General features: G+C 39.6%; 3 protein-coding genes across 4 annotated transcripts in view; 1 reads left to right on the top strand and 2 right to left on the bottom strand.

Annotated features, from left to right (window-relative positions):
* Positions 1 to 304: 304 nt before the first annotated feature.
* On the bottom strand, positions 305 to 13,237 carry LOC101855028 (thioredoxin, mitochondrial). The gene is made up of 4 exons (XM_005100637.3): positions 13,106 to 13,237; positions 9,152 to 9,437; positions 5,239 to 5,362; positions 305 to 480 (listed from the first exon to the last, which is right to left on the bottom strand). Exons 2-4 carry the CDS (start codon positions 9,433 to 9,435, stop codon positions 364 to 366), a joined length of 525 nt encoding a protein of 174 aa, XP_005100694.1. The 5' UTR covers positions 9,436 to 9,437; positions 13,106 to 13,237; the 3' UTR covers positions 305 to 363.
* Positions 13,238 to 13,327: 90 nt separating this feature from the next.
* On the top strand, positions 13,328 to 21,091 carry LOC101855265. Of its 2 annotated transcripts, XM_005100638.3 has the most exons (4): positions 13,328 to 13,446; positions 16,880 to 17,254; positions 18,253 to 18,496; positions 19,641 to 21,091. In XM_005100638.3, exons 1-4 carry the CDS (start codon positions 13,423 to 13,425, stop codon positions 19,721 to 19,723), a joined length of 726 nt encoding a protein of 241 aa, XP_005100695.1. In that variant the 5' UTR covers positions 13,328 to 13,422; the 3' UTR covers positions 19,724 to 21,091. The 2 variants fall into 2 exon arrangements, with proteins under 2 accessions (XP_005100695.1, XP_005100696.1); XM_005100639.3 differs by lacking the exon at positions 16,880 to 17,254 and having other exon boundaries at positions 13,335 to 13,446.
* Positions 21,092 to 25,731: 4,640 nt separating this feature from the next.
* The window catches only part of LOC101854805, a 4,002-nt gene continuing 1,804 nt past the window's right edge, over positions 25,732 to 27,929 (bottom strand). Inside the window, exons 4-5 of the mRNA XM_005100636.3 lie at positions 27,430 to 27,606; positions 25,732 to 26,590 (exon numbers count right to left, since the gene is read on the bottom strand). Of these exons, the coding sequence (XP_005100693.1) occupies positions 26,280 to 26,590; positions 27,430 to 27,606 (488 nt within the window). The 3' untranslated portion in view covers positions 25,732 to 26,279. The remainder of the gene's footprint in view (positions 26,591 to 27,429; positions 27,607 to 27,929) is intronic.

Here is a 27,929-nt window from a genome sequence, read left to right as displayed (position 1 = left end):
ATAACCCCTACCTTGGGTAGTCTTCATAATACCAAGACTAGTTTTTAAGTGCTGTAAATTAAAATCTTCATATGCACTTCAGATTCAGACTGAATTACACATTATATTCCTTTATGTAGATAGTCTGCAATTCACATTATAAAGTAAAAAGTTATTTGTAGGGTGAAGCAACATGAACTCCTGCATAAAGCAAATACAAAAACAAATAGAAAAGTGTGTCAATGATTAAATAGTCTGAAAGACATGGCAACAAGCCATGTACAACATTTTCTGATTATCCAGTCAACCAAACCAAATCATCCAACTAATACTTTATATTCACAGAAGACAAATTTAACATACAGAGCATCACTTTCATTCTAATCACGAGATGACAAGTTTTTCAATAAATGCCTTGATTTGGTCATCATCAATCACACCAACAAACTGATTCTGAATCTTGCCATTCTTGATAGCTACAACTGTAGGTACAGACCTCACCTGATGGAAAAAGAAGAAGAAGATAATTATTGGTCAGTCCGGTACAAAATCAGAATAATAGAAACATCCACACGATGTAATACACAGCTACCAACTTTTCAAATCCCAAAAACATACTGTACCCATGTGGCAGGTCAAGATGATGAACAATATCCAAGGAGGCACATCCAAATCCTTTACACACACTTTTCTGCTTTCAATAAATTCTTGCTCAAGAACTAACACTAACTCAGTAACTGTAGTAAGGATACAGACTGAAATGACTTATGGGCTTCATTCTCATTCATAATTTTATCAGGTCTTGAAAGTTCATAAGATTTCTTCAGCACTGGCAAGTCTGAGACAAGTAATACCAGAAAAAAGAAAATATGCGCAAGTTTTTCCAAAACATGACAATTAATTGGTCGCTTTTATGTGCAAGGTGGCTATCCTGAAATTGAGAAAATCAAAGGTAAAGTTTTTGGACCCTTGTTTAGTTCCTTTAAAAAAAAAGGAGAGTTTTCTCTGTAACCAAACAAATAGACACACCAATGAAACCAAACTTCTCCTATAGGTAGGGCAATGTTCACTTTTGGTGTAGGTCAAGATTTCTGGAAACCCCCAAAATGTGGGCTAGCCCGCTTGTCCTTAAAAGCGATCAATTTCCATACTTATAAGACCTTCAAAACGTACTAAATATGTTTTTCACGCACTGGTTGGAAGCAATGATCGATCTAATATTACGCAGTGTATTGATATTGTATTTAAAAATGTACAAAACAGACGGCAGCATGCAAGGCATTGACTTTTGGTTTGTTAGTGAGATTTTTGCGGCACTTGCCAAACAGTTAGGTCACATAAGTGCTGAAGATCAGAGGTGTCACAAACACAAAATAGATGGAGGAGAGACATGGACGAAAGACAAGGAGCAAACTACACCAGAGCACCTGCTAACCACCCAGGAACTGACTTTACTATGCTCGGCTAGAGGCAAACAGAAATCACAGAATTGCTAAAAAATCCCAGAGCAGAATGTGGTGAAGATGGCAAATGATTTTGACATGGCAATGATTTTTATATGAACTCCTAACATGTCAAAATCTTCGCAAAGACTGACTCCTGCAGTTCCATGGAAATTTAACACCTGAACATTTGTAAACTTCAGTAAGAGTCAACCTGAATCAAGTTTGGTTTGTAGAGTTTCCCAGATGCTCCATATCATACACGTAAGATCACTTTTATAATGCCCACTCCCTGATGGCTCTAGGCACATCACAATAAAATATAATATCAACAACTTCCACAATGACAAGTATCACAAATACTAGCCTATTTAATGTACAGCAACTCTTTCATAAATGTACCGGTATACTGTTATTAAGTTATTATCATCAGCCAAACCTCATTACACGGCATACCTTGGGACGAGCATGAAGTTGGCGGTACAGCGAGGCAGGTGGTACAATGAGGTTTTCATGTCCTCTGTTAAATACATGAAGCACCTACTGTCCTACGTCAAAGGAATTTTTCTACCAATCACTAGATGAAGTAATGAATTATCTCCCTTCGATCAGCCACTTACACTTGGGTGCGAGTCCTTACTAAATAAAATATCTTTAATTCCAATTTTTTTAAATATTGACCAAAGCTTTAATATAATAGCATTTTCATAATCAGCGCACCACGCGGGAAGTGAATTTGATGCTGAATTATAAAGTGATGTTTTATATAATTGTAAACTACTTTTTTACATTACACATGGAAGGCCTATTGTGTTCGCTTAAGACAAACTAAGCTTACATCACTGAAGAGCTATCCATATTACCTGAAATTTACAAGACAAGGGTGGAGAGGTGGGATGGGCGGGGAGGGAGCAAATTGGTGAAAAGAGTTTGATCTACACATAGGCCTAGCTTGTAGAAACGTGAGTGTGAAATGTGTCAAGCAATCATTCAGGGGATGTGACGTGCGCTGTGTGTTAGAGCTGGATCCTGCTCACCAAATCTGAGAGTGGTGACTCGCGATTCAGTCGGATTCAAAGAACCGCGAGTTAGCGAGCGCTCGTGGAACACTAAGCCTCGGACTCGTTGTATGCATGAAACAGAACAGTGTCATATCAACGCCTCTTCGCGAGTCCCACCCTTGTTGCCCCACCATCCTCTCCGCCCCCCCCTCCCCACTCTTCGTTGTGCTGCTCTATTGACTTCAATTAGCGACCCCATAAATTCACCCCCCCCCCCCCCATGATTTGCTAAAACAATGGCTCTATAAAATTCCTAGTCTATTGGTTGGAATCCGTTCATTATGTTTTAATAGGGGGGTTGGACTATACCATCTTTTGTAAAATAAAGGAGAGCCATAATAAGTCTTCCATTCCGTTCTTGTGCTCAAGACTCAACTCACAACCCAGCAGTAGGTTACAAACAAGCCACAAGGTGGTGACAGTGACAGGGGAGTGAATCGGGAATCGGAAGGCGATATTATTCCGCATTCCGCTGAAGTGAATCGTGAATCGCGTTCCGCAGGGAAGAGTGGCGATTCAGTTCCGTTCTCGCGCTCCAGCTCTGCCATGTGTTCCCCAGTGTGTACTGTGTATTACTGGCGGCTAGTTTGCTGGCGATACAACAGGGTAAATTTACAGTAGTTTAATAAGGACTGTACCATTGAGACATTTGGCGGAGAGCAGTGTAAAGGCGCAAATACCATGTTTATAGAGGGGATTCTTTTTGTACATTGGCAAAACCGGGCAGTAAGCGGGGCTGGCAGTACAACGGGGTTGTTGTTGTTTGCGATCCAGTAGCATCTGAGCATTAACTCTTCTGCATGATGCCATTCGGTAATAGCTGCATGTCTGTTCTAATTGTTGTCTTGAGGAGTAGAGGCAATTAGATGTGTGGGGTAGCTTGGGAAGAAAACATCCCTTTAAATCAGTTAGTTTTCTACAGAAGAACAGATAATGTTCCACTGTCTCTGAGGGGTAGTCACATAATGGGCAGGCAGCAAACTGCTTTACTCCAATTCAGTTGAGATGTTGGTTGAGAGGTACATGTTGGGTTCTAAGTTGGAAGATTATGGATTGATCTCTCCTCCTCAACTCATTGATTGGATCTTTGATCAGTGGTTTATTCATGTGGCCATACATCATCCTTCCTGTCGTACCTGTGGCCCAATCATTCATCCACTCTTCCTTGAGGTTTGACTTGATCATTTGGCAGCAGGTGGTGTAATTCGTAGGAATTTCAGGCTGAGGGAGGCTAGCTCCTTTCTTTGCCAGAGCATCAGCTCTTTCATTTCCCGGTATTCCAGTGTGGGCAGGAATCCATTGTAGGACTACTCTGACGTGGTGCCTACTTATCAAATTATGTAGACTCCAAATCAAGTGCAATATATCTTTGTTCACATCAGTCCCACTCTCAAGTGTCTCTAGTGTCGAAAGGCTGTCTGTAAAGATAACGATGTCTGTGGTAGCAAGTGGGTTAGTGTCAAACAAGTAGTTGATGTAGTTTGCTGTGTTGGTGATAGCCTGTTGTTCGGCAATGAAATTGGAGCAGAAGGACCCGCTGGAATTAAAGACTTTCTTTTTTAAAACACTGGGCAAGTTGCTCACTGACCCATATCCAGCATTGATTGTTGCCTTAAAGGCAGATCCATCAGTGTATGAGTGGATCCATGTTGGTGGATAGGAATCAATTGTTTCAAGGGCAGAATGTTTTAGTGCTACTGGATATGTGTTTTTATTGCTCTTGTCCAAAAGTGTTTTCCTAATTTCTGGCTTTGCTATGGTGAGATGTGGTGGGGGAGTTGAAGGAACTCTTTCCAAAGGTTCTCGTCTTTCAGGGAGGTGATGTTTTTCTTGGAGATTGAGAACAGTGTCAAATACAGATTTTGTATTTTTTAGTCTTTGATTAGGTTTCCACTTGTCAACAAGGATTCTATTAGGGTGGTTATTTTCTAGCCTTTTAGATCTTTCATATACTTTTAAAGCTGCCCGTTTTTTTTGAGTTTCTAATGGCTCAATATTTGTGTGGATTTTACAAGCCACAGTCGATGAGGATCTCATTCCGCCAGAGATAAGACGAAGAGCTTGGTTTTGGATGGTGTCCATTGAGTTCTTTGTAGTTTTACTGCAGATTTTTTGTAAAACAAGATTATAATCAAAAACAGCTCTGGTATATCCCAAATAGAGGCCTCTTAAGGTGTTCTTGTCTGATCCCCAGTTGGTACTGGCTAGTCGTTTGGTGAGATTAAGTCTCTTCATAGCTTTCTTCCTAAGGTTGTTGGTGTGTTGTTTCAGGTTGAGCTTGCTGTCAAGTTGTACTCCAAGATACACTGGGTTATTCTCCTTGTTCAAGTTGGTACCATCTATTTTGAGATGGATTTGGTACAACGGGGTTTGACTGTATATATCAACACGCATGTTCTGACAGAGGTATACAAATTGACAATCACTGTTGCTGCTGATCACACCTCTGTTTTTGGAAGAAGAATCAAACGAGCAGGTAAAATAAGATTTAAATACGGCAGTATTGTGTCTTTAGACCAGTTTTAACTGCATTAAACACAGGAATTGAAGTGCATGTATCAAAATCTTCAATAAACCTCACTCAATGTACCTTGATTGCTTGCTAGCTACTGAATCGGATTAACTCCCTACAAGAGAAAGGCATTTTGAAGGCAAGGACCTTGGCCGCGGGATATGAGGAAGAAAAAAATCATAAAGAAAGACTGTCCATCAAAAAGACAGAACTAGAACACAAAGGAGAAAAGGAAATTGCTTACCCCATATTCCATGGCCAGATCTGAATGATCATCGATATCGACTTTTGCCATAGTCACTTTCCCTTGTTCTTTAGACATGAGTGATTCCAGCCTTGGACCAAGGATTTTGCAAGGGCCGCACCACCTGTGAAAGCAAAATTATTACATGTAATACCTTACAAAAGTCATGAATTTTAATATTACATAGGTGAGTTTCTGAAGCTCACCTCACAACCAAAGAATAAAAATATTTTTTAAAAATAAATGCTTTACACCTAGATCAATACAATCTAAATTATCTAAGAGGCGGGTGGGATTAGGGGGATTTAGTAGCAGATCTAGAGGTTTTACGGCGCTCGCAACTGCATAAGATCATATGAGCGCCAGAAGATCAGAGGCGTTACAAAAGAGTAACAAACATAAAAAAGAAGGAGGGGAGATAAGGACGACAGATGTTTGATAGGAAAGAAGAAGCAAACCACACCAGAGCACCGGCCAACCACCCACTTAAAGGGATTTATAGAAAGACAGCAATACTCGACGAGAAAAGTGTTTCATCACATATTTCAAAGCAATATATTGCAAACTATTAGGTCTATTATATGTTGCCTGCAGACATTTTAAATTGCAACCAAGTGTCCATATTTATCAACTGAAACTATGAGACTTCAAGGCTTGATCAAAATAATTTGCAACAATGCACTGCACAGCTAACACACACAAAACAATATGACTACCAAGACAACTTTGGTATAGTATGGTACTTATAATAATGCCCCTATCAACATTAAGTTATTTAAGAGGTGAGGTGGGACCTCTAAATTTTATGTCTATCCTCAAAAAGAAAAAAGCTAAGCGGGTAAAGAAGAGTCTTGAAAACTCCCCAAAAAATACAGACATGTGTACTCTTAGACAGTGCACTATCGTGGCAGCCACTCGTCACTCTCTCTAAAAAAAAAAGTCATTTCGTAGCATGGACCGTATCGTTAGCCTACACCCAAACGAAAGACAAAATTGCCTTGTACAAATGCTCTGCCTATTGGGTTTTAAGGGCTGCCGTTGTAAGGGAAAACGACGAATGGTCCTGCGCAGGTAGCGAGGCAAATTTTTCAGGAGAGGCAAAAACTGTTTTCACTTTATAACTCTTCTATTTTTCACTCTTTTAAGCTGTAATTCACCAGATATCTGATTGAGGTGCTCATAATGCAGTTTCTAAAGTTTGAATGGTTTAGATTAAAAAGTAGCAAAGTCATTCGACATTCGTCATTCTCCCTTACACTGCGCGCCCGCAGGTGAGCCTTGCGATGTACGCGAAAACGACGAATGGTACGGTTCGTCGTTCTCCCTTACACTCGTGAACGTTTATGAGAGTAGGCGATGGTCAGTTGTGACGCATTATTGACAGTAATGACTGTGTACTGGTTGCTACAAATAAAAACAAGACGTATACAAACTAGTTATTATACGTATAAAGTTAGGTGTTTGTTATATCCCAACTTTAACTCGGTAAACGTCCTTCGTTTGCCTTCCTCGCTTGGTTAAATACTACAGTCAGCGCACAAATCAGATGTGCGCACATTTTCAACAGCTTGATTTAAAACTGTCTCATTCGGAACAAAAGTTTGATCTCCATGATATATCTTTATTGTATTCTCTTCAGAAGCGAGTTTTACTTTTATTTTCGCTAATTGCAAAATTTTCCCTGCACGACCAAAGGGATCAACAATGTTACAATGTCAATAATACGATCAGATCATTGCAAAAGTCAAACTTTCTCGTAAGAAATGTAACAATCTGACAAGACTGTATTACAAACGCTTTCGGGAGAGGTAATGAGACGCTTTGTATTTAATAAAGGATTCAGTTGATCGGAAAACATACCACAAAGTAGAGATCGACAAGGACAGTTTGAATCTGCAAGACATTATTATACTCGATCGTATCGTCCATCAAGTCATAAAAAATCGTAAAGCAAGACTAAGTGTCGCCACAATACGTCCACTTTTTAAGTTGGACAAAGAAATTTACTCTCATAACGCAGTGTCATTAATTGCTTGGTAATTCTATAAGGATGTCGACCAGTGACACGTGCTAGACAAATTGTGGCGTCGGTGGCCTAGTGGTTAGGCTGTCGGACTCGCAACCGTAAGGACGTGGGTTCGAATCCCGTCAGGGGCCCGACGTTGTGTCCTTGGGAAAGGCACTTTACACGAATTTTCCTCACTTCACCCAGGTGGGAATGGGTACCCGGCTATAGACAGCGAAAGATCGTGTCAGTTTGTTAGTGTTTGAGCGCTTAATCGGCTGCTCGCACTGTATGCTTCCCGGGAAGCTGAGAATGTTTCGGAGTGCTCTATGGTCTGCTGGGGTAATAATATAGTGTAAAGCGCATAGAGCCTGCTGTTGAGCGGGGATATGCGCTATACAAATGCTATCTATTATTATTATTATTATTATTATAACCATCGTTGGGATTTGGGATGTCAAATGACTGGACAGCAAACTAACATGACGTTAGTCTGTGAACATCTGGCGGACACTAATATGCAGTGCTAATAAATTTCTCCCTAAATACTTTTTTGACCCTCCCATCCCCACCCCTTTCCCCCTGTTCCCATCCGTTTTCCCCTCTCTACCGCCTGCTCTTGTCAATTCACACCGTCAGCATAGGCCTAATACGTGAAGACAGACAGAAAGACATACTAAGTGATACATTCTTATAAACCTGGTCGACGGTACTCCGGGGGAGGGGGTGGTGGTGTATTTGTTTGCAAAAAGCCTAGTATGTTTGTACTGACGCAACAGTGATCGATTGTCATTCGTCGCCCACGCCAAATTTGCTAACGGCAGAGACCAGGGGACAACGCCGAACGAGCAGTGATCCTTGACCGATCGAGCATTTGTCGTTCTCCCTTACACTGAGCTCTGGCTCAGAGCTCGCCAGTGTACGGGAAAATGACGAACTCTCAATTACGCAACAACGGATTACGATATGACACAAATTTTTACACCATCAGTTGCAGAATTAAATACTCTATGAAATATATAAAAATAGAAAAATAGAAAAATTTTAACCATTCGTCGTTTTCTCTTACGACAGCAGAGGGAGTTTTCAGTTTCAGTTTGGTAAGATTTTTACAGCGCTCGCAACTACATAATAGAGTTAACATCTTAAAACAATTTTTTAAAAATTTACTTCTAGCTGTGTGTACCTTTCTTTGCGATAAAATCAAAAATAAAAAGAGCAGCAATATTTTTAAGCAAAATTTATAGAGGCAACAAGTTGGGAGCACTGCTTTGTTTTGCTGTGTAGTCAGGTGCCCACTGTTGTGGTCCCCCCCCCCCCCCCCCCCCCAATCTCTTCATTTTTGCTCAAATGATGCACTCCATGGTGAACTGGAAAAACACCAAGCTGTAAGGTCAAGGATGTCATAATGCAAGTATATTATATGCCCCAAATAAACAATCCGTTTTTTCAAAGAATTTCGATCCGAGCGTCAAAATGAAACAGTGGTGAGTCCAAAGTCCAAATCGTATCTTCCTAGTTTTGTTGTCCTATAGGCTCATACTCAAATTCTAAGAAATACTGAATGCTACAGAGTGGATAGGCCAACTAGGGTCTATAACCAGACTGTACCCCTTTATTCACCCTCAAAATGGAAATGGCTTTTTAAAATTTCTTGGGGTCCAAAAATCTGGGTGCATAAAAGTAAAAGAGGTACTGTGCATTTTCACACAAAAAAAGCAGATGGCTGATTCTGTAGAGTGGGTTTTCCTTTCCCTTTTTTTTTTCCAATGTCACATTTGTGTACAATTTGTTCCTTTACTGGCTTTAGTAATGTAATAGTTTTCATGCTGAGTCATTAAAAATAAATTCAGGCACATGGGAAACAAATTTTGAAGGAAACCATTGGATCTACTCAAAATTACTCACTCAGCATGGAAATCCACAACAATAGGTGTTGTGGCACTTGCTTCAAGGACTCGCTTCTTGAAATCTTCCTCGTCTTGCACATTGATAACTTCAAAACTGCTATCTCCAGCACCGCCTGACATCATTTTATTGCCAATAGCTGGTGCGAACCTGTAGCTCTTTCTGCTGGCCTGTATCAGAGGGCGCATCATTCCTTTGCTGAGTGTACTGTAGCTTTGGGAGACACTCCTTAATTGGGGCCTCATAACCACTAAGCGGTGAACACAACGGCGAGCGTGATTCATTTCTGAAAATATGAAGTCAAAAAGATGTAAACTGACCTGATAATAACCATTTAATGAAAAGTCAAGACAAGTATGAGGCTTGACTTGAGTTAAAAAAAGCACATTGACAAAACAACAGTGATAAGCTGAAAGAAAAAGCAATATGGACAAACTGAATAAATCAGAAGAATAGTAAAGAGAAAGAAAAGAAGAACTTACCAGTGGTACTCTTCAACAATCCAGAAAATCAAGGCAGACAAACAAAAATATTTGTTGATCATCACAATAAAGTGCGTCTTTCATTGCAAAACAGCCAATCTATTGTTCCTCTTTTACAGGATAGCTTAAAAAACTGTTACTTATGACTATTATATTATTATAAAATCAAACATAGCTCTAAAAATTCACCTACTCTTTCCAGGACCAAATTTAGTGTGTCATCAAAAGAGGACCAAATTTAGTGTGTCATCAAAAGAGGACCACCTTTTAAATTATGTAAATTGTGTTAAAAGGGGTGTAAAATAATACAGTTCGAAAAATTGAAAGATAAAGCCTGAGGTTGCCAGCAAAAAGTGTTGTATAATCACACATTAAAATTCCCTGCTGTTGCTTTGAAAAGGAGAAAAAGTGTTCCATCATGAGAGTGCTGGCCTAGTTTTGAAGAGGTAACAGTTTTATTTAATGGGCTAGAGGGTCAATATTTAATGCTCTATAGTGCCAATAAATCATATAAAATTATCCCTCATGACAGAGCTTAAAATTGTTACCATGAGAATCGTAAAAAATAAACAGTAACAGTTAATACCTTATTGTGAGGAGCTGGGCTCTTAGCTCAAAACTAAACATAAATTCAACTTCATACTTTAAGCATCATAAAACTGATGAGATGTTCAACAAATAGTAACAAATAGCTCCACTAAACATTTTTTTAAAAAAAGGAGACATCATATGACCAGGGAATGCATCATCAGTCTGATCTTGGAAGTAATGGCGATGTTCTTGTTGTTCCAAATGACTTTTAGTTTGGTATTGCAGCTGTGGTCTGGGCTATCCTGGAGAGTACTTTGAGCTTATATCCCTAATCCGAAAAGATCCCTCATTCGATAACATAGCTCCAACAATTTAAAACTACAGATTGTCTCCAGTTTTTTTTTTGCTGCCTATCATGTGGCAATGTCAGTGCTGATGCCATCAGTGTTATTTGTCATTAGCCATGTCATCTCTCCACATCTATGTGTGCATGTCATGCATTGGAGGCCTCTTAAGGTGATTTACCAAGCTGGCAAGCTCTTGTCTTACTCTTGTACAGCTAGGCTGTCAATGTGATGCTGTTGGCAAAAACATACATTTTTAATTGTCTTGTTTCCAATGCTGACTGTTCCTTTAATGGTCTTCCAGTGTGTCAGCCATTATTCACCCTAAAAAGATATTGAAAAGAGTGGGGAGAGCAGACATCTTTGGCATACCCTCCAATCCTGGTTTGGAACCATTCACTTCATGTTGCCGTTATAATAAATGGTTGCCAAAACTGTGTTGGCTGCCTTGTAAATATTTTACTATGGGTCTGGTCGGGTTGGCTTGATGAGGCAGGGGACAGTAATTACAAATGTGTCAAGTTCTAAAAAGTTGTCCTAAGGCTGGTGGCCACTGGGGGACTAGAAACAGAGGGAGCATGGTATCATGTGTCATGTATATGGTCACTGAAAATTGTTGGTAGGTGGTCACCAGGCGCAGAGCCAGTCGCTTTTAGTCAGCTATAGTGGGCAAGAGATTGGCTGCTGATAATAGTTCTTATTATAGTAAATTCAAATTAATATTTTGCAACATTAAAATAGCACTTTCCTGATAAAAATACGCTGAAAGAGACAATAAGAGCCTGCTGATGTGTTTTATCACACTACAGAAACTCGTTCCTAAATCTCAGTATATCTCACAGGCTCATAACGTTGTGGTTACCAGCTGTGTTGTCACTGTCACGACGCACGCCTTCGTATCGCGTGCTCAGCGGTGATGTCACTCAACTCTGCAAATTGAGCAGTTGCCCTCAGAGGGAAAGAGCCCGCATGAAGATCACTTTTCTTACCAATTTGGCTCTTCTGTTGCATATAAAGGACGAGACTGCCTTTAACAGTACATGATCTTATAATTTCAGCAGTAGTAGTATTCATCATTTACCTGTCTCTAGTCACTTTTAGTTAATACGAACAGGTAAAGAAATTTGTTTAAAAATAGATAGCATTTGTATAGCGCAAGTACCCGCTCAACAGCAAGCTCTATGCGCTTTACAATATATACATTACTATTACCCCAGCAGACCTGAGAGCATTCTGAAACAATCTCAACTTCCTGGGAAGCATACAGTGCAAGCAGCTATTATAGACGCTAAAACACTAACATACACTGATAATTGATAAGATCTTTCACTGTCTAGATTCTATTGCCGGGTACCCATTCCCACCTGGGTGAAGTGAGGAAAATTTGTGTAAAGTGCCTTTCCCAAGGACACAACGTCGGGCTCCCCCCTTTTTTTAAAAGGCAACTTAAATTCTGGTTTTGTTTCCAACTGTGTATGTAATGTAACGTCTATGAAGTTAGGCTGCGACCACTTTTCCCGAAGAGAGCCCTAAAAAGGACAGGCCTTCACACTTCCCACGATGCAATACAAATGCAATCATCACGATACATCAAATTTAAGAGAGCTCTGAGAGGCACACAGCATAACATTATTATAACGAAGTGACTATTTCTCCGAACGTTCGGGAAAATAAAGCTGAACTCTATTTCTCCGAACGGTTTTCGATCTCGAGATTTTTTGGGTTATTTGCGAGATTTAGGCGTCATCCTTTCATTCTGCCATTCTACGAGGACTGGGAAGAAGCATTTTTTGCATCAAATTCAATTTCTAGAGCTAGAGATTTTTAAATGTCTGAATATTCAGATAATTCAGTTGTGGTTGGGGAAACGTTCCCGGACTATACTTCATTTGAAAATACCTTTCAAAAGGTACTGCTAGAAAACAAGACTGCTCGACCTTGGCAGTAACCTATTTTGCTATTCACCCAGCAAAAACTAAAATCCTTCATGTAAAAAAAAAAACAACCATCAACCCCCCCCCCCCCCCCCCCCCCCCCTGTTCACACCTTACACACACACACACACACACACGCACACACACCACACACACACACGCACGCACACAGGGGCCATTCCATTCGCTTATTATCAACAAATCTCGAGAACGGAAACCGTTCTGAGAAATAGAGTTCAAGTTTATTTTCCCGAACGATCGGAGAAATAGAGCCGGCCTTATTATAAAGCATCATTTCATTGTATACAACCTTACAAACAATTACAATCATACAAGACAGTAAAATTAGTATAGAGATCTAGATTCTAGATCTAGAAGATCTAGAATCTAGAGAGATATCTAGATCTAATCTAGAGTCTAGATTAGATCTAATCTAGATATAGATATATAGATCTAGATCTATATCTAATCTAGATCTAGATCTAGAATCTAGTCTTAAGTCTAGAATAGTACTTTTTATAAATTATATTGTTGCACAACATGCAACATGATCATGATGAAATGAGAGAGCAGCTTCTTATAATCCATGTCAACGTTGTTGTTAAATCAAGCAGTTTGAGTTAGATTCTCTAGATTTAAAAAAATTTTTTAGGCAACACTCACTGCGAAAAAGTTGTCTGTTAGAATCTAGATCTAGATCTTTAGTTGATCTATGAATGAACGCTTCTGATCACAGCAATTTTTTCTTCTTCAGCGGACGAACGGGGCACGAAATAGAAAGTGACTCTTCAGAACGTTGAAAACAAGAGTCACGATGTATGCACCTTATTTTGACCTTTTACCTTTTAAAAGCGAAAGTAGGGGCGCTATCCTTGGTTACAACAAGTTGTAAACTTCCGTTGACATAAATCTCATCATCAATGTCGGCCAAGGCTTGCCCAAGCTGAAGTAACACAGTAACAGTTGCAACAGAAGAGAACATGACATCGGCACCGACAGTGAATGTAAGTTTCTTTTGAGAGCACTGGTAGAGATTTATATTGAGTTAAGTATCGCATGTGTGATTCTACCTTGTGTTTAGTCTACTCTCTAGACTAATAATAATAATCCAGACGATCAAGTAAGTGCTGCGAATTGTAGTATTTATAGGCCTACCGAAAGCAGAAAGTTGTTGTCGAACTGGTGACAAGAGAGACTGGAGTTGGGAGGAATTGCCACACAAAAAGAGAGAAAAACATCTCTGAACTGCAAATGACCCTATGCGATCTATAAATGGCTGATTAATGTCTTATAACGTGAAAGAAAGGTCACCCTTCGGTCAGCAATTTTACGAAGAAGTGGCTAGCCATACTTAAGTACGGCTAGACTGCCAGTCTAGCCGTACTTAGATCTAAGTTTGGCCCTATCGACGCAAGCCTGTTAAGTACACAGGTCTCATTAGATCTATATCTAGCAATTATTCAGGTTCAAATACATGCAAGCCAGTAAGGCACCTTTTGGTTTTGTCTGAAATACAAATAAATTAGGCATAGCAAACTAAAAATTTCATTTACAATTCAGCCATCAATATTAAGTACGGCTAGCCTGACAGTCTAGCCGTCCTTAAGTATGGCTAGCCTGGCTGTCTACCCGTACTTAAGTACGGCTAGACTGCCAGTCTAGCCGTATAACTTATCTTAGGCCCAATTAACATTAGAAAACAGGAGGTTTAAAATACATGCACTGTCATTACGGCACCTGGTTTCGTCTTAAATACAAATACTTTAGGTACTGCACACTAAAAATTTATATTTACAATTCAGTAAGCCTATTTTTTTTAAATGGTCAATCTAGCCATCGTATTTAGAATAAGTACGGCTAGACTGCCGTACAGTCTAGCCGTACTTATTCCTAATATGATGGCTAGACTGACCATTTACATGCTAAAATGACAATTAAAAAAACACACCCAGTCTTCACGTTTACATGGCAAATTATCAGTTTCAGAATGGCTGCCAATGGAACGGGGAAGAATTTCCAAAGAGCGCCGGGAAGTTAATAGATCTTTCTGAATGTTACATTTGCATCAAATTGTTGCGCCTGGACTCATCTCCCAGGACAGGCGTTACTCGAAGGCCTGAATTATTCATGTATAAAAATTATTTTTAAAAAGTCTAAGCTGAGGTAAGTAAGGCCTACTTAATTTTAGTTAGCCTAATATATTAGTCTTGGTGTCCCGGCCAATTTGTTACATAATAATAAGAATATGATTTGTTCCTATTCCTCTTGCAGGGGTCTTTTATATGATATGAAGTTAACTCCTTGAACATCTAAGAGGCGACTGAACCGTTTTTTCAGTTCATGTTGGGTGTTCAAGTATGCAGAGATCCTTTAAAACTGCAATAAAATTCATCCATGCAGGCATAATAAAATTATACATGCTTGTCAATGGAGTTATAAATTGATTTAATCTTCAAGCCTGTTCATCATATCCTTTTGATGAAAAAAATACCCATCTTTCATTTTTATGAATAGAGGCAGGCTAGTCAAGATATTTGTGATTGAAGGGGCTGTGGAGATCTAGTCCTGGTTTCACAGTCATAACAAGAAATTATTACTGCCTGCCAAAGTTTGGTGACTTCAAAATCTGTTAGTAAAGTGTCTTTGAAAACTGCAAATTATACATCTTTTGCCTTTTTTCTATGTTTTTGTGTTTGTCTCCCCCCCCCCCCCAAAAAAAAAAAAAAAGATTAAACAATTTTTAAATAACTTTAAAAATAGTAATAAAAATTGCCCAACGGGTGGAAAAAGGTTGGTGTCTTTGATTTGATTATTTTGATGAGTGTCGGACTTCACCGCAATGCCGCACAAGTAGGCCTACATGGAGTGTACGTAAGCTTACTCCACAGAGAAAGGTCTGATTAATGTCCAGGAACAGGTCAGACCAAATGACCGATCAATTCTCATTCAAAAAAATTGTTAACGACTAATTAACAAGGCAGATGTACTAAGTAGTATGTATTTGCATTGGCTTGGTCTGTATGGGGATTCTATTCAAATAGGAGTTACATGACCGCATTGACTTTTGCCATTAGCTGTACACTCAGCCTCTTTTCCACCCACCAGTAATATTTAACATTTCAAGATCATGCGAGGAAATGATCAAGCAATATGATTGAACCTTCTTGTTTAGACTCGTGTAATCTTATGCAATAATCTTATCATTCCTTTTCTTGTATTTTTGCACATAGAAGGTGCAATTTAAGGTCATTAAATGATTTTGATTTTGAGCAAAGAAAGATATTGACGCCCCTTTCGGCAGTAGACGTGATCTAGTAGTCGTAACTGTCACGTAACATTTCTATGCTCCATGCTAAATATGCTAGTATAGATCTGCTTTTGTACCCAACTCTTATCATTTTAGAATTAAAGGGAGAGTTTAGATTGAATAAAAACATCACAGACACTTCAAAAGAAAAGCCAAATACACCCACCAACAACTTTCCTCAAGGAGAGAAAAATGGCAACTTATTTACTTTTCCTAAACTACAGTAGATATTGTCAAGGGGCTCTCAAGGTCAAGAGATTATGATGTTCGCCTCTCTTTCAATAGGTCCCAGGTTCGTATCGGGACAGCGATGGCAAATTTTCTTCTCTAAAGTTTTTCCTGTCCTCCTCCTTTCCTGCTCTTTAACAATGTTCTTTTATTTGCTTTCGTCTCCACTTTCTTCTGTCCCCACCCCCTCACATCCTTTGCCCCCCTCCTCTGAGCTCCTGAATCTTTCTGCAGCCTTCTACTGCTACTCCTTGGCTTTTTCTTTTTGCTATCTTTCAGCTACACCCCAGGTCTTATGGTAAATAAGATCTAACACCTAGCCTTCTCGGATAAGGGCGGAAAATCTTGGAGTACAAGTTGCGCACATTAAAGATTCCCTAGTTCAAAATTGATAAGAGTAGGCTTCAGTCACCACCCGGACAAAATTAAAAATTTCCTACCAACTGAAAATGTTTAATGTGTCCCAAGCGCTCACTCATATGACCTTATGTAGTTGCGTGTGCCGTAAAACACTTCCAAACCCCCCCCCCCCCCCCAACATATTGTCAAAGACAGCCATCTGTTATTGTGGAGAAAACTGGCCATCTTAGACAAATGTTTTACACAGTGTCATTATAATGTAAATAAAAGCACAAGAGGGGGGGGGGGATGGGAAGTGGCTGTTTGTACAGTTGGTTGTCTTATACAGCCATTAGAATAGGTTGACAGTAGGCCTACTTACATCTGGAAATTGCTTTGTATCAACACAGTAGGCCTACCTTATGTAATTATTAGGTAAGAAGAGTGATGAATATATTAGATACATTTTTTACTAATTAAATGTGAATAACACTGTAAAAATCTAAGCTACTGTGTGCGAGACCTGATCTTTCTCTTTTTTTTTGTGCTCTTGAACCATGAAGGATTGTAGGTGTTCCTCCCACCTAAAACATCCAAGAATCTATTGCTCAACAAAAACTGGTTGCCCCCCTCGTCCTGTGTGTCCAGGGGGATGTTTTCCTGGACAATGCAAGAATGGACAGTGTCCTTTCCGGATGCATGAGCAAATTTTATATGGCAGACCTGAATTAGAAAAGGAAGCTGAATACAATCGAAAATGCTTGGAGGAGGCCAGAAAGGAAATGAAAAGGAAAGAGCGACAGGAATTTATAGCACAAGAACAAAGACTTGTTGGAATGAGAGATCCGACTAGGAGTGATACTTCAGATGGGGCTGAGAGAAGAAAACGTGGCAAAAACAATGGACAGTTGGAAAGTCGTTACCCTATTTTGAATTTGGTGAAGTTTAGAGTTAAAATTGTGAAACTATGGAGTTGTTTCATTTGCATTCAAACATTTTGTTTTGGTAGGCCTATTGATCTTTCTTGTGGCTTCATTTTAAAAAACCCTACTCAACCTTTTACTTTTCTTATTGATGTTATCAATAGCTGAATTTTTGTTGCCTTGATTATATTTCTCTGTGAAACTCACTATTCATGCACATATTCATTTATGAGAATGTTGGCTACATTTCTCCGTTTTGTTGTATTTGCGCTTTGATGAGAAATGTTTCATTTTGTTCTGGCATATTATATCTAGCTTTATTAAGGAGATGCATTTTTTTTCATCGGTGTATTTAAAAATAGTTTTTTTGTGTGTGTACAAAGGATGAAAGAAAATATCCCTATTAATCGTTAAAGATTGTTTTTTTTTTGTAACTAACCATACGTTAAAAATATTTTGTTTCATTATCTCATTGTTTTTTTGCTCCTCCATCAATCTGTGATAGCGATATTTGTGTTCACTTGATACAATGTAGGCCTATATGAAGATGTGAGTACAAAAAATTTTATACCTCTATTAGATTACACTAACATTGTAAGGATTTTACAAATTTTGCTATCAGGAAGTTGAATTTCATACGTTGATTGTTTGTTCTCAAAAGAAGTGACATTATACTCTTGTGGCATAATGACGACAGTAGGGCCTACATGAAATTTTCAGTGCAAGGTGGTTTATTTATTTTTTATACCAGTGTGCGCAGTTAATGTACGTCTCAGGAAAAATAGTGTAAATATGATCAAATGTGAAAGGAATGCCGCATTTCACTGGAAAGGAATGCCGCATTTCACTGGAAAGGAATGCCTGACATCTTAAAAACTGACCTTTTTTGGATGTTAGATAATAGCAAAGATACTATATACCCTACGTAGGGTATACTATCTTTGATAATAGTATGCTTTTTGTAACATGTTGGTAATAGATTTGTTTTTGTTGTTTTGTTGTGTCACCCACAGACCCCAGGAGGGTCCAAGACCATGAGGACCCCAGCAAGGCCGTTGTGTATGCTGGAAGTTCCCCCCTTTACTCCACCGGTCGACGACTACACCGAGCTTTCCCGCTTCCTGCGCATCTCCACCATGCCGGGGTACAGCAACAGTGATACTGTCAGCGAATACAAGGATAACCACAATATGGCTGTCTGGGACAACCAGAAGGACTTGGAAAAGCAAATGTTCAAGATGAAGCGAGACTGGCTTAGTATGTGCATTGTGTATTGTTGTTGTCGTTCTGTCTCTTTATCCTCCCGTTTCTGTCTATCCTTCCTTCTGTTTCACCTCTCATCCTAAATCATTTGAGCAGTATCATCTACATGCTGTGATCATAACCCAGGTCATTTATTACTTTTGAAGAAACTAAAAAAAAAAAAAGCTACCTAATTTCATGTCTTTACCTGGCTCAGATGTTGATGATTTCTTTGTGATAACAAAAAGTTATTGTTTCATTTACACCAGTTTATGTAGTGATAAGCTGTCGTGAAAAAAATTCCTTGTTGGGTCAGTTTGATTTGGTCATTGACTGTTGACGACTTATTGTAGCCTGTCATTTTTTATTCAAATTCCCTTTTTTCTCTATTTTTGTTAAGATCTCTCCCTCCCCCCCCCCCCCTCCCATCCCCCTTTTCATTTCACTGCCAATCTCTTTTTTCTCATCCGGTCTCTCTTTCTCTGTCTCTGTCTTCTTCTTCCTCATTCTCAATGACAGCAGCTAGACAGTTAGTCTGATGTCACGCACAGACTGTGCAGTCTGCTTCAAATCTGAGAGACTGCCATAGAGCTTTCTCTCAAGGGGAGTCACATTCTGCCACGTCTGTGTACGAAGGGTTGTCTCTATCTATCTGTCTGTCTGTGTGTCTGTCTGTCAGTCTGTCTGTCTGTCTGTCTGTCTGTCTGTCTGTCTGTCTGTCTGTCTGTCTGTCTGTCTGTCTGCCTGCCTGTCTGCCTGCCTGTCTGTCTGTCTGTCTGTCTGTCTGTCTGTCTGTCTGTCTGTCTGTCTCTCTCTGTCTGTCTGTCTCTCTGTCTCTGTCTCTGTCTCTCTCTCTCTGTCTCTCTCTCTCTCTCTCTCTCTCTCTGTTTCTCTTTCTCTCTCTCTCTCTCTCTCTCTCTCTCTCTCTCTCTCTCTCTCTCTCTCTCTCTCTCTCTCTCTCTCTCTCTCTCTCTCTCTCTCTCATTCTTTCTATCTCTCTCTCTCTTTCACTCTCTGTCTCTCTCTGTTCCACTACTCTGTCCTGTTATCACAAAATGAGCCATCACATACTCTGCTTATAGTTATAGTTATATAAGTTATAGATAAAAAATCTATTGCAAATAAGTGGGGTTTGTTGTGGTGCTTTTTCTTCTTCCAGGTAACTGGGGCGAGTTTAACGTGAAAGAGCAACGCTGGAGGAAAGCTTGGGTGGAAAAATTCGGAGCAGACACCAAGTCTTAAGAATCCAGGCAGACTGGTTTCCGTCAAGATTTCTGTGATGCTTTACACATCAACGAAGAGGAGACATCTCAGCCTGTAGAGTTACATCAGCTTTGGTCGCTATAGAGGCTATTTTGTGTTGGAACAGGAATCTTAAACAAGACCGGACTTCTCACCAGCTTAAAAAAAAATTGGCTCAGAAATGAATGTACAATCTTTATTAGTAGTAAATTTTGCACAATAGTAATACCACTGCACCATTACTATTGAAAGTTGCAATATTTTTAATGAATAAAAGCATTTACATTTTTATAACAGTATTACATATTACTAAATAAACGCTGCAATGATCAGAATGATTGTTAGTGAAATAATTTTTGTTGTATTTATTTTATCCAAGAGAAAGAGAATAAAGCACATTAGCAGTACACAGTTCACTCCCTGCTTGTCTAACGGCATATATCATTTAAATCTGCTAGGTTTTTTGCTAGTCACATAATAATTATATATGTTATTTGTATTAGTTTTTTACTTTCACCTAATTTTTGGAAAACAAGCACTGATACGCCAATTCTTCTCTCACATAGTCATTGGAATAACAAAACTGCATTAGAATTAATTTGTTCGTACTATAAAATAATTGTCTTTTTCTTTACTATGCCTTCAGAGTGGGTCTCTGTTTTGTTGAAGAAAACTCTAGAATCTGAAATGATTTCATTTTGTTTACCCTTTCTTGTCATTGCATTTAATTATTCTTTTTCTTTCTGTAAGAGGATAAGAATTACTCTGAAGTGAAAGTTTAAGGAGTCTGAGAATAATTAATACCTGGAAAATGGTGTTCAGGACAAAGATTTTTTTATATAAATCTAGGTGTCTCCTCTCTTGGGTTGGGTTCTATTCTATTCTTTCTAGATGTGTGCCATGTAATGTAATGAATATTTTGTGGGTTGTGGGCATTTTCTTTGAGTGGTTTTATTCTTGCTTGAGTTTTGCAGTGTATAATATAGCAGGATACCTGAATTCTTCAGTAAACAAAAGCCGTCTTGATGGAAGTTTGACATTTGATAATTGCACAAAACTGTATAAGCAAAGAGTCCAGAATCTGAAATTTGATTAGATGCTTGGAGAATAAGAATTTTGTGTATTTTTTCCTTGCTTCCATCCAGTTCCTTTGCTTTTGAAAATGTGTTTCCTCAATCATGATATAATAATTTCATTTTGAATCTTGCAATCAAATAATATTGCGGAAAACAAGGATTGGTGGTGATATAAGGGGTTGTGGATGGGTGGAGGAGTGGCACACACAAAAAGTTTTCTGTCGTCTAAAAAATATAAGATGTCAAGTGTCATCTCACGGAAACTGCATTATCATAACAAAATAAAATAAAATACTTTGCTGATTATAGCTCCTGCTTTTACAGTTTGAAAAACAAAAACATTTATGCTTTAAGTATTACAGTGGAACTCGGATTCAACGAGCTAGGATTCAGCGAGAACTCGGATTCAACGAGATGAGATAGATTCCCCGTTTTTTTTTTTCCTTTAAAATCAATAGAAATAACCCGGATTCAATGAGCACTTAAATCAGCGGGCTCGGATTCAACGAGGTCGCTTTCAGGGTGAACAGCCCCCGCAGACGTGGCTTTGCTCATTTTTCTCCCAGAACAAACTTTATCTATTCCCGGAAACCATCAATTGCACCTGCATTGTGAACCATTATTCACTTAGACGATTGCATACGACCAATCAGCAGCCTTTTTTTTCATAGCAACACATGCATGGTTGGCACGCGCACGTGTCTACTCTGTAGTGTGTCGGGGTCGGATGGGCGGCTTGCACACGTATGGCTGTGTGTGCGTGTCGGGAGGGGGGGGGGGGGGGCACTAGCTTTGCGGGCGTTGAATGTCGCAGATACAAACATGTCAGTCTGTCTTTTCCCCTTGGCAACTGATCATTATTACAATGATAAAAACTAGTCTTGACATAGATCTACGTAATGAATTGTGCGCTGGTCTATGGAATCAAAAGTTGCCCTATGCTAGGCTCCACACAGCAACACAACTTTTTGGTAAGCAATCGAGATGACATAGGCGTGTGGATTTGAACGAATCGGGTCGTTTTCTTACACAGCTCATAATATGCAGGCATTTCAGGCACTACTTGTGACTTCTCTTTATACATTACTTGCTCAGTGCCTGTGTGATTATCTACACATAACCTTGTTTTTGCTATAACGAACACTCGGATTCAACGAGATTTTAGGTCAGGCCCGGCGACCTCGTTGAATCCGAGTTCCATTCTACATACCAATGGTTTAATCTAATCTCCACATTGCTTTTTATTCACTTGAGAGGAACGCTTCAGTATTACTGGCCTTCATTTATTATTATATTATTTCACAAATCAGTATTATCAAGTGTGTTTTATGGTTTCGATATTGTTTGAAATTTTCACTGTCTTTCATGCCTTTCTTTGTTTGCTTTGCGTGAACACTATATGATTACTTCAATTTTTATTTGATGCTTTAACTAACTTATATTACGACTTGCACAATTTTTATCTGTTCACTTTTATTAAATTTGTTTACATTCCCTCACATTATCAAAGTGGCTTTAACGATTGGCCTCATTTGTGGTCATTTTTTTTCTGTTCAACCAAAGGGTGGTGAATTATGAAATAACAAATAAACACCTGGTGTGTTCACTGGACAGAGCCAATGGTCGTATTAACTTTTTCTGTACCATGATTTTGAGCACCAAGTCAAATGGTTAAACTGATAGCACCCTTACACTGAAATGTTGGATTGCCTAAGAGCTAGGTTCTATTTTACCTAGAGGTCTCCAGCTCTTGTAAAAAGAAACAAAAAAACCCAACTACTATTATTTCCTTCATTCAAGGCAACAATCTTTGGTTTTGACTTTGTCCCCGTAATTGTAACTTCCTTCAAATGTAATTTGTCACCATCTTATTTCCACATATTTGATAAATTATATTTTGGGCCCTAGAATTCCAAAAAGAGATTTTTACCGTAGCATTATTGGGCTCCAAAGAAATAGGTTGTGTATTTTATCATCCTGAGAAAGTGTGCTATCAGTGATCGACTTTTTTCAATCAAAACATTATAACATAGCAGAAATGTACATGAACATCTTCACTTTTGTTTGTGTGAGATGATAGGCCTACTTCAAAATGAAAAATGCTTAGAATCTAGTATGATGAGTGTACTAACTTGCTGTATCACTGTGAGTGGTAGTCTGACAATCAACATTTTTCACCTGTCAATTCGGTAGATATTTTTTACAATCTTTTCAGTGAAGCCTTATCTTGTTACCATGCTGAAATAAATATTATATTGATTAAAACTTATGTGTCTGCATTAATTTTTTCTTGAAGAAAGTTTAAGATTTAAGTAATCTACAACCAGGTCTTATCTTCATAAAAGATAAGACGCTTTTCTTTTTGAATGTCTGTCTGAATCCCTGCTTATCTTGCCATCTTCTGCCGTCTCATTTGTCAGAGCTTATTGTCTTGTTTTGTGTGTGTATGTGTGTGCGTGTGTGTTGGGGTTGTTTATTGTTTGTTATTTTTTTTATCTTTATTTTTTGGGGGGGGGGGGGGAGGGGGGATGCTAAATGATCGTAGGGAGTCACATCATGACAAGAATGTGAAATGTAAACATGCCCCATTGTGTCGTCATCATTGCCTTTCTCACCTTGCGCCAGGGTATAAGCCACGAACAAACTCTTTCCACCTTTTTCTTTCCTGGGCTAGCCTCTTGATGTTATTCCATGTCTTCCCACTTTTCTGTACATCAATTTCTGTGATTCTTCACAAGGTTCCACGCTGTCTTCCCTTTGATCTTTTACCCTGTGGATTCCAATCCAACACTTTCTTTGTTATGCAGCTGCCTGACTTCCAGAGAGTGTGTCCAATCCATCGCCTCCGCCTTCTTCCTACCTCATCTCCGACTGGGATCTGTCTTGTTTTCCTAAAAAATACTTCCTCCTTGGTGACCCTGTCTCGTCTGTTCATCTGCTGATCCTCGGTAACTTTCTTAGACACTTGTTCAAGAAAACCTGGATTCTCTTCATGCAAGTCTGGTGATGCGTTCCATGTCTCACATCCATACAACAGGACTGACTTCACATTTGAATTGAAAATCCTCAGGTTTGTTCGAAGTCAGATATCTCTGGTCTTCCAAATCCTATTCAAAGATATGGAAGCAGCTTTTCCAAAGTGGGGCTTTATTTTGGCACATGTTCCTCCCTCTCTGTCAATTATACTCCCTATTAAGATAGCCCCATTGTGTAATCGCGATTTTTAAAAAATGCCATTAGTGCAGAAAGCACTCTTGTGCAAGCTCAACAATATGATGCCCTCGTGAATAACAGTAGTGGGTGGTTGGCGGGTGCTCTGGTGGGGTTTGCTCCTTCTTTCCTATCAAACATCTATCGTCCTTATCTCTCCTTCTTTTTGTGTTTGTTACTCTCTTGTAACACCTCCAATTTTCGACCCTTATATGATCTTATTGTGTTGCAAGTGGCGTAAAACTCTTACTAAAGCTTAAAGAATAACAGTAATAGATACTGAAAGAAGGTGGTATGGGTTTAACAGATCTTTCAACACTGTACGGTTATGAAACGGGGCCTCCAATCCATTGTTCTTATCCAATAGAACAGATCCAAATACAAGTAGATGGGCAACCTTTTTTTCTCATGTAGGTTAGGCGTTTTTCCTACTATTTAGATTATTTAGGAGACGGGCTTCTGACCCTGCCTGCCAGGACCAACCTGGGCTGAGAAGTAACAACATATCAGAAGAAAGACCGAGACACTCGATAAAAAAATTTGCCCCGCTCAGGATTCGAACTTGGGTCTCCTTCGTGCGACAGCAAAGTGTCTGAACATTACACCACAGACGTTAGTTGGACAACCTTACAACACATCCCAAACATCTGTAGTTCAAGAACGATCCATTGGGAATTTGAACCTAGGCCATTTGCTTCATAGCCAAGCACAATAACACGCATGTACCAGCCTAGATAGTACTTTGCACAGAGAGCGGGAAAGGAAGAGAAAGAGGCAAAGAGAAAATGATGGGAAATAGTATCGGTTTAACGCCCCTATCAACACTATTATTAGGTTATTTAAGAGGCGGGACCTCCCAGTTTAACGTCCATCTTCGAAAGGACCGAGCCAAATGGGAATTTCATGTAAACTGCTTTTCCCAAGGACACAACATAAGACCGAGCTGATGCTCAAAGCCCCGAACCCGCAATCTCAAGATTACGGGTCCGGTAGCCTAACCACTGGCCACCGACGCCACCGTATACAAAGAAAGAAAGAGGGAGAGAGAGAGGGGGGGGGGGGCAGACAGACAGACAGATAGACAAAGAGAGATACAGAGATACAAAGAGAGAAAGAGAGAGAGAGAGAGAGAGAGAGAGAGAGAGAGAGAGAGAGAGAGAGAGAGAGAGAGAGTATGTAATTTCCGAAGTTTTACAACTCCATTGACACCTTTTAGGTCATTTAGGAGGCGGGCTGCTCCAACCCTGCCACTGTCAGGGCCAACCTGGGCTGTCGAGGAGAGGGACGCAATGTTCAAGCGGAATTCTTCCTACTAGGGAATGGAATTCGTGTCTCATACATTACTGGTTACTTGGTTGGAAAATAGGTATCATCGCAGAAGGTACAATGCCATGGCTGCTCCTCGATCCCTCCTCTCCAGGATCCACGGAAGGGTTGTCTTACTGGTTGTACAGCTGTCTAATACATGCAAAGGAGGAGTGCCTACCACAACACCGCAGATGGCAGTAAAGAAAGAGAGAGAGACAGAGAGAGAGAGAGAGAGAGAGAGAGAGAGAGAGAGAGAGAGAGAGAGAGAAAGGTCTCAGTACTAAAATGGATGTTAAGTCAATAGTATGCTTAACCATCAGAATAAGAATCAAGTTAGATCTACATAACAGTGTTTGGTGAGAGAGAGGGAGTTGAGGATGTAATGCACGAAAATTTCAAGCAAGATCAGAATTTTATGGTTATGTCCCTTTAATCTGTTGCGTCCGGTTGTTGTCAGACGGCATGTTATACATGTTCATGATTGATGCCGTATGCCTTCACTCTCCGCCATTGGCGGGTACAATTATGATATAGGCCTACGTGCACATTCAAGTTTCAATGACTGTGTATACTTATGATGTAAATACATGTTCAAACGCCACTGATTGTTACAATAAAACGTATAATATGTACAATGTACATATTGAAGCTTCACTGACTGTTGCAATAATATTGATGATGTGTGAACGCGCTCAAACGCCAAGTTGGTTTCATTTTGATGTACTGCATAATCAAAGGCCATTGGCGATCTTATTTTGATGTACTAGTACTAGTACTACAAAACCAAATGCCACTGATTGTCTTTTTTAAAAATGTATAACTGCTTGATCAAACGTCATTAATGGTCACATTTTTATGTACTGCACGGCATGACCAAACACCATTGGTGGTCGCATGTCGATGTACTACATGACCAAACGCCAAAAGATTATCACATTTTAAAACAAAAACTGTGGTTCTTCTTAGTGTTCTACAACAGGTTCATCCTCTTCTATCTCCCCAGGCGGTGACGCTGGCGTGCTTGGGGTCTTGGGCGTGACAGAATTTGACGGCTTGTACTCGATGGAACCGGATTCCATCAACAATTTCCTTGTATCCAGAGGGTTATTAAACGACGCTTTCTTTTGCTGTTCCTTCAGCGCTCTTTGCATTTCTTGTAATTCTGCACTGAGCTGTTGTCGTTTCTCGTCTCTTTTGAGCTGGTCATAGCACTCGCGTATCCTCATTTCGTTTTTCCACTTGTTTTCTTTGTTTACGGATTCCATCTCACGCTCTGTAACAGGAGCAAGTACAAGTATTTAATGTTAGTGCAGTTAAACTTGTCTAAGACGACCATCCAATGTCGAGGAGAATGTCGTCTTAGACATGTATGTTTTTGTTGTTTTTTTAAAGCAAGAAGGGAAGCAGGAAGTAGCCGTTTGTACAGGTGATTGCCTTATACAAGTGGCGGTTACATGGGATTCAACTGTATTTTGAATACGTTTGTATTCCGCAGCGCTTTTTTGCTCTTAGGGGTTACTAATAACAAACTAAGTAACCACAGTACTGTATTTTTAAGAGGTGAGACTCCCTAAATATCGACTCAAGACTCAAGTTATTGGAAACGAACCCAAACAATAATAACCAAGTTAAATTATTACGTCCCACTGAAGGTCCAAACTAGGCGCGGTTGGGTAGGGGGTGTTTATTAAGTATCTCTCTTTTGGTGTGGAGAAACATCCCTATGACAATGCCAATGTGGATAGGGGTCACAGAACAGCCACCTTATCCTGCAGTATGCTTACTATACCCGCTTCATTTATCTCCCAGGGCACAGATAATAATATTAATGGCAATAATAATGCTGCACCAATGGAGAGAACGCTGTGCAGTGTGCAGTAGTCTCAAATGAACCACAGCGGACTGGATAGTTTGTGCACAACATGACCATCAGATTGACGGGAGTTTTTTAATTCTAATGTAGCTTTCGTTTGTTTTGTTCTTTACACCCGAGAAGAAGAAGAAGAAGAAGAAGAAGAAGAAGAAGAAGAAGAAGAAGAAGAAGGAGAAGGAGAAGGAGAAGGAGAAGGAGAAGGAAAAGAAGAAGAAGAAGATAGGCCCAGGGGTACATACTGAACCAGTTGTATTTGTGCACATTGGCATCAGCAGGTAGAGTGGACTGATTCAGCCAGAAATGAGGGTCGTGGTAGCGCCAATAGGTGTTAGCCATGTGGTTCACTGGTGGGCGGAGCCTCGGGTCACGTGACAGCGGTTTACACCTGGGCAGCTCGGGCGTCTGCCGCTTAGGGGCTGTAATACAAGTAAGTAAAGTAAGGTAACGTTCGTTTAGTTTAAGTAAGTGTTTTACGGCACTTGCAACACAATAAGGTCTCAGAAGTGCTAGAGATTAGAAGTTTTGCAAGAATGTAACAAATACAAAAGACAAGGACGGATGTTTGCTACGAAAGAAGGAGCAAACCACACCAGAGCACCCACCAATCATCCTCAATGGTAACGTTCCTTTGATGCGAGTTATGTATACTGGCTGACGAAATCGGAGCTTACCCCACCACCTCACACCCTCAGACTCACTGACAGAGACAAGCAATCAAACACACACACACACACACACA

This window comes from Aplysia californica, unplaced genomic scaffold (assembly GCF_000002075.1).
Source record: "Aplysia californica isolate F4 #8 unplaced genomic scaffold, AplCal3.0 scaffold00254, whole genome shotgun sequence".
NCBI classification, from domain to species: domain Eukaryota; kingdom Metazoa; phylum Mollusca; class Gastropoda; order Aplysiida; family Aplysiidae; genus Aplysia; species Aplysia californica.
This window is presented reverse-complemented; position numbering and strand designations above follow the sequence as displayed.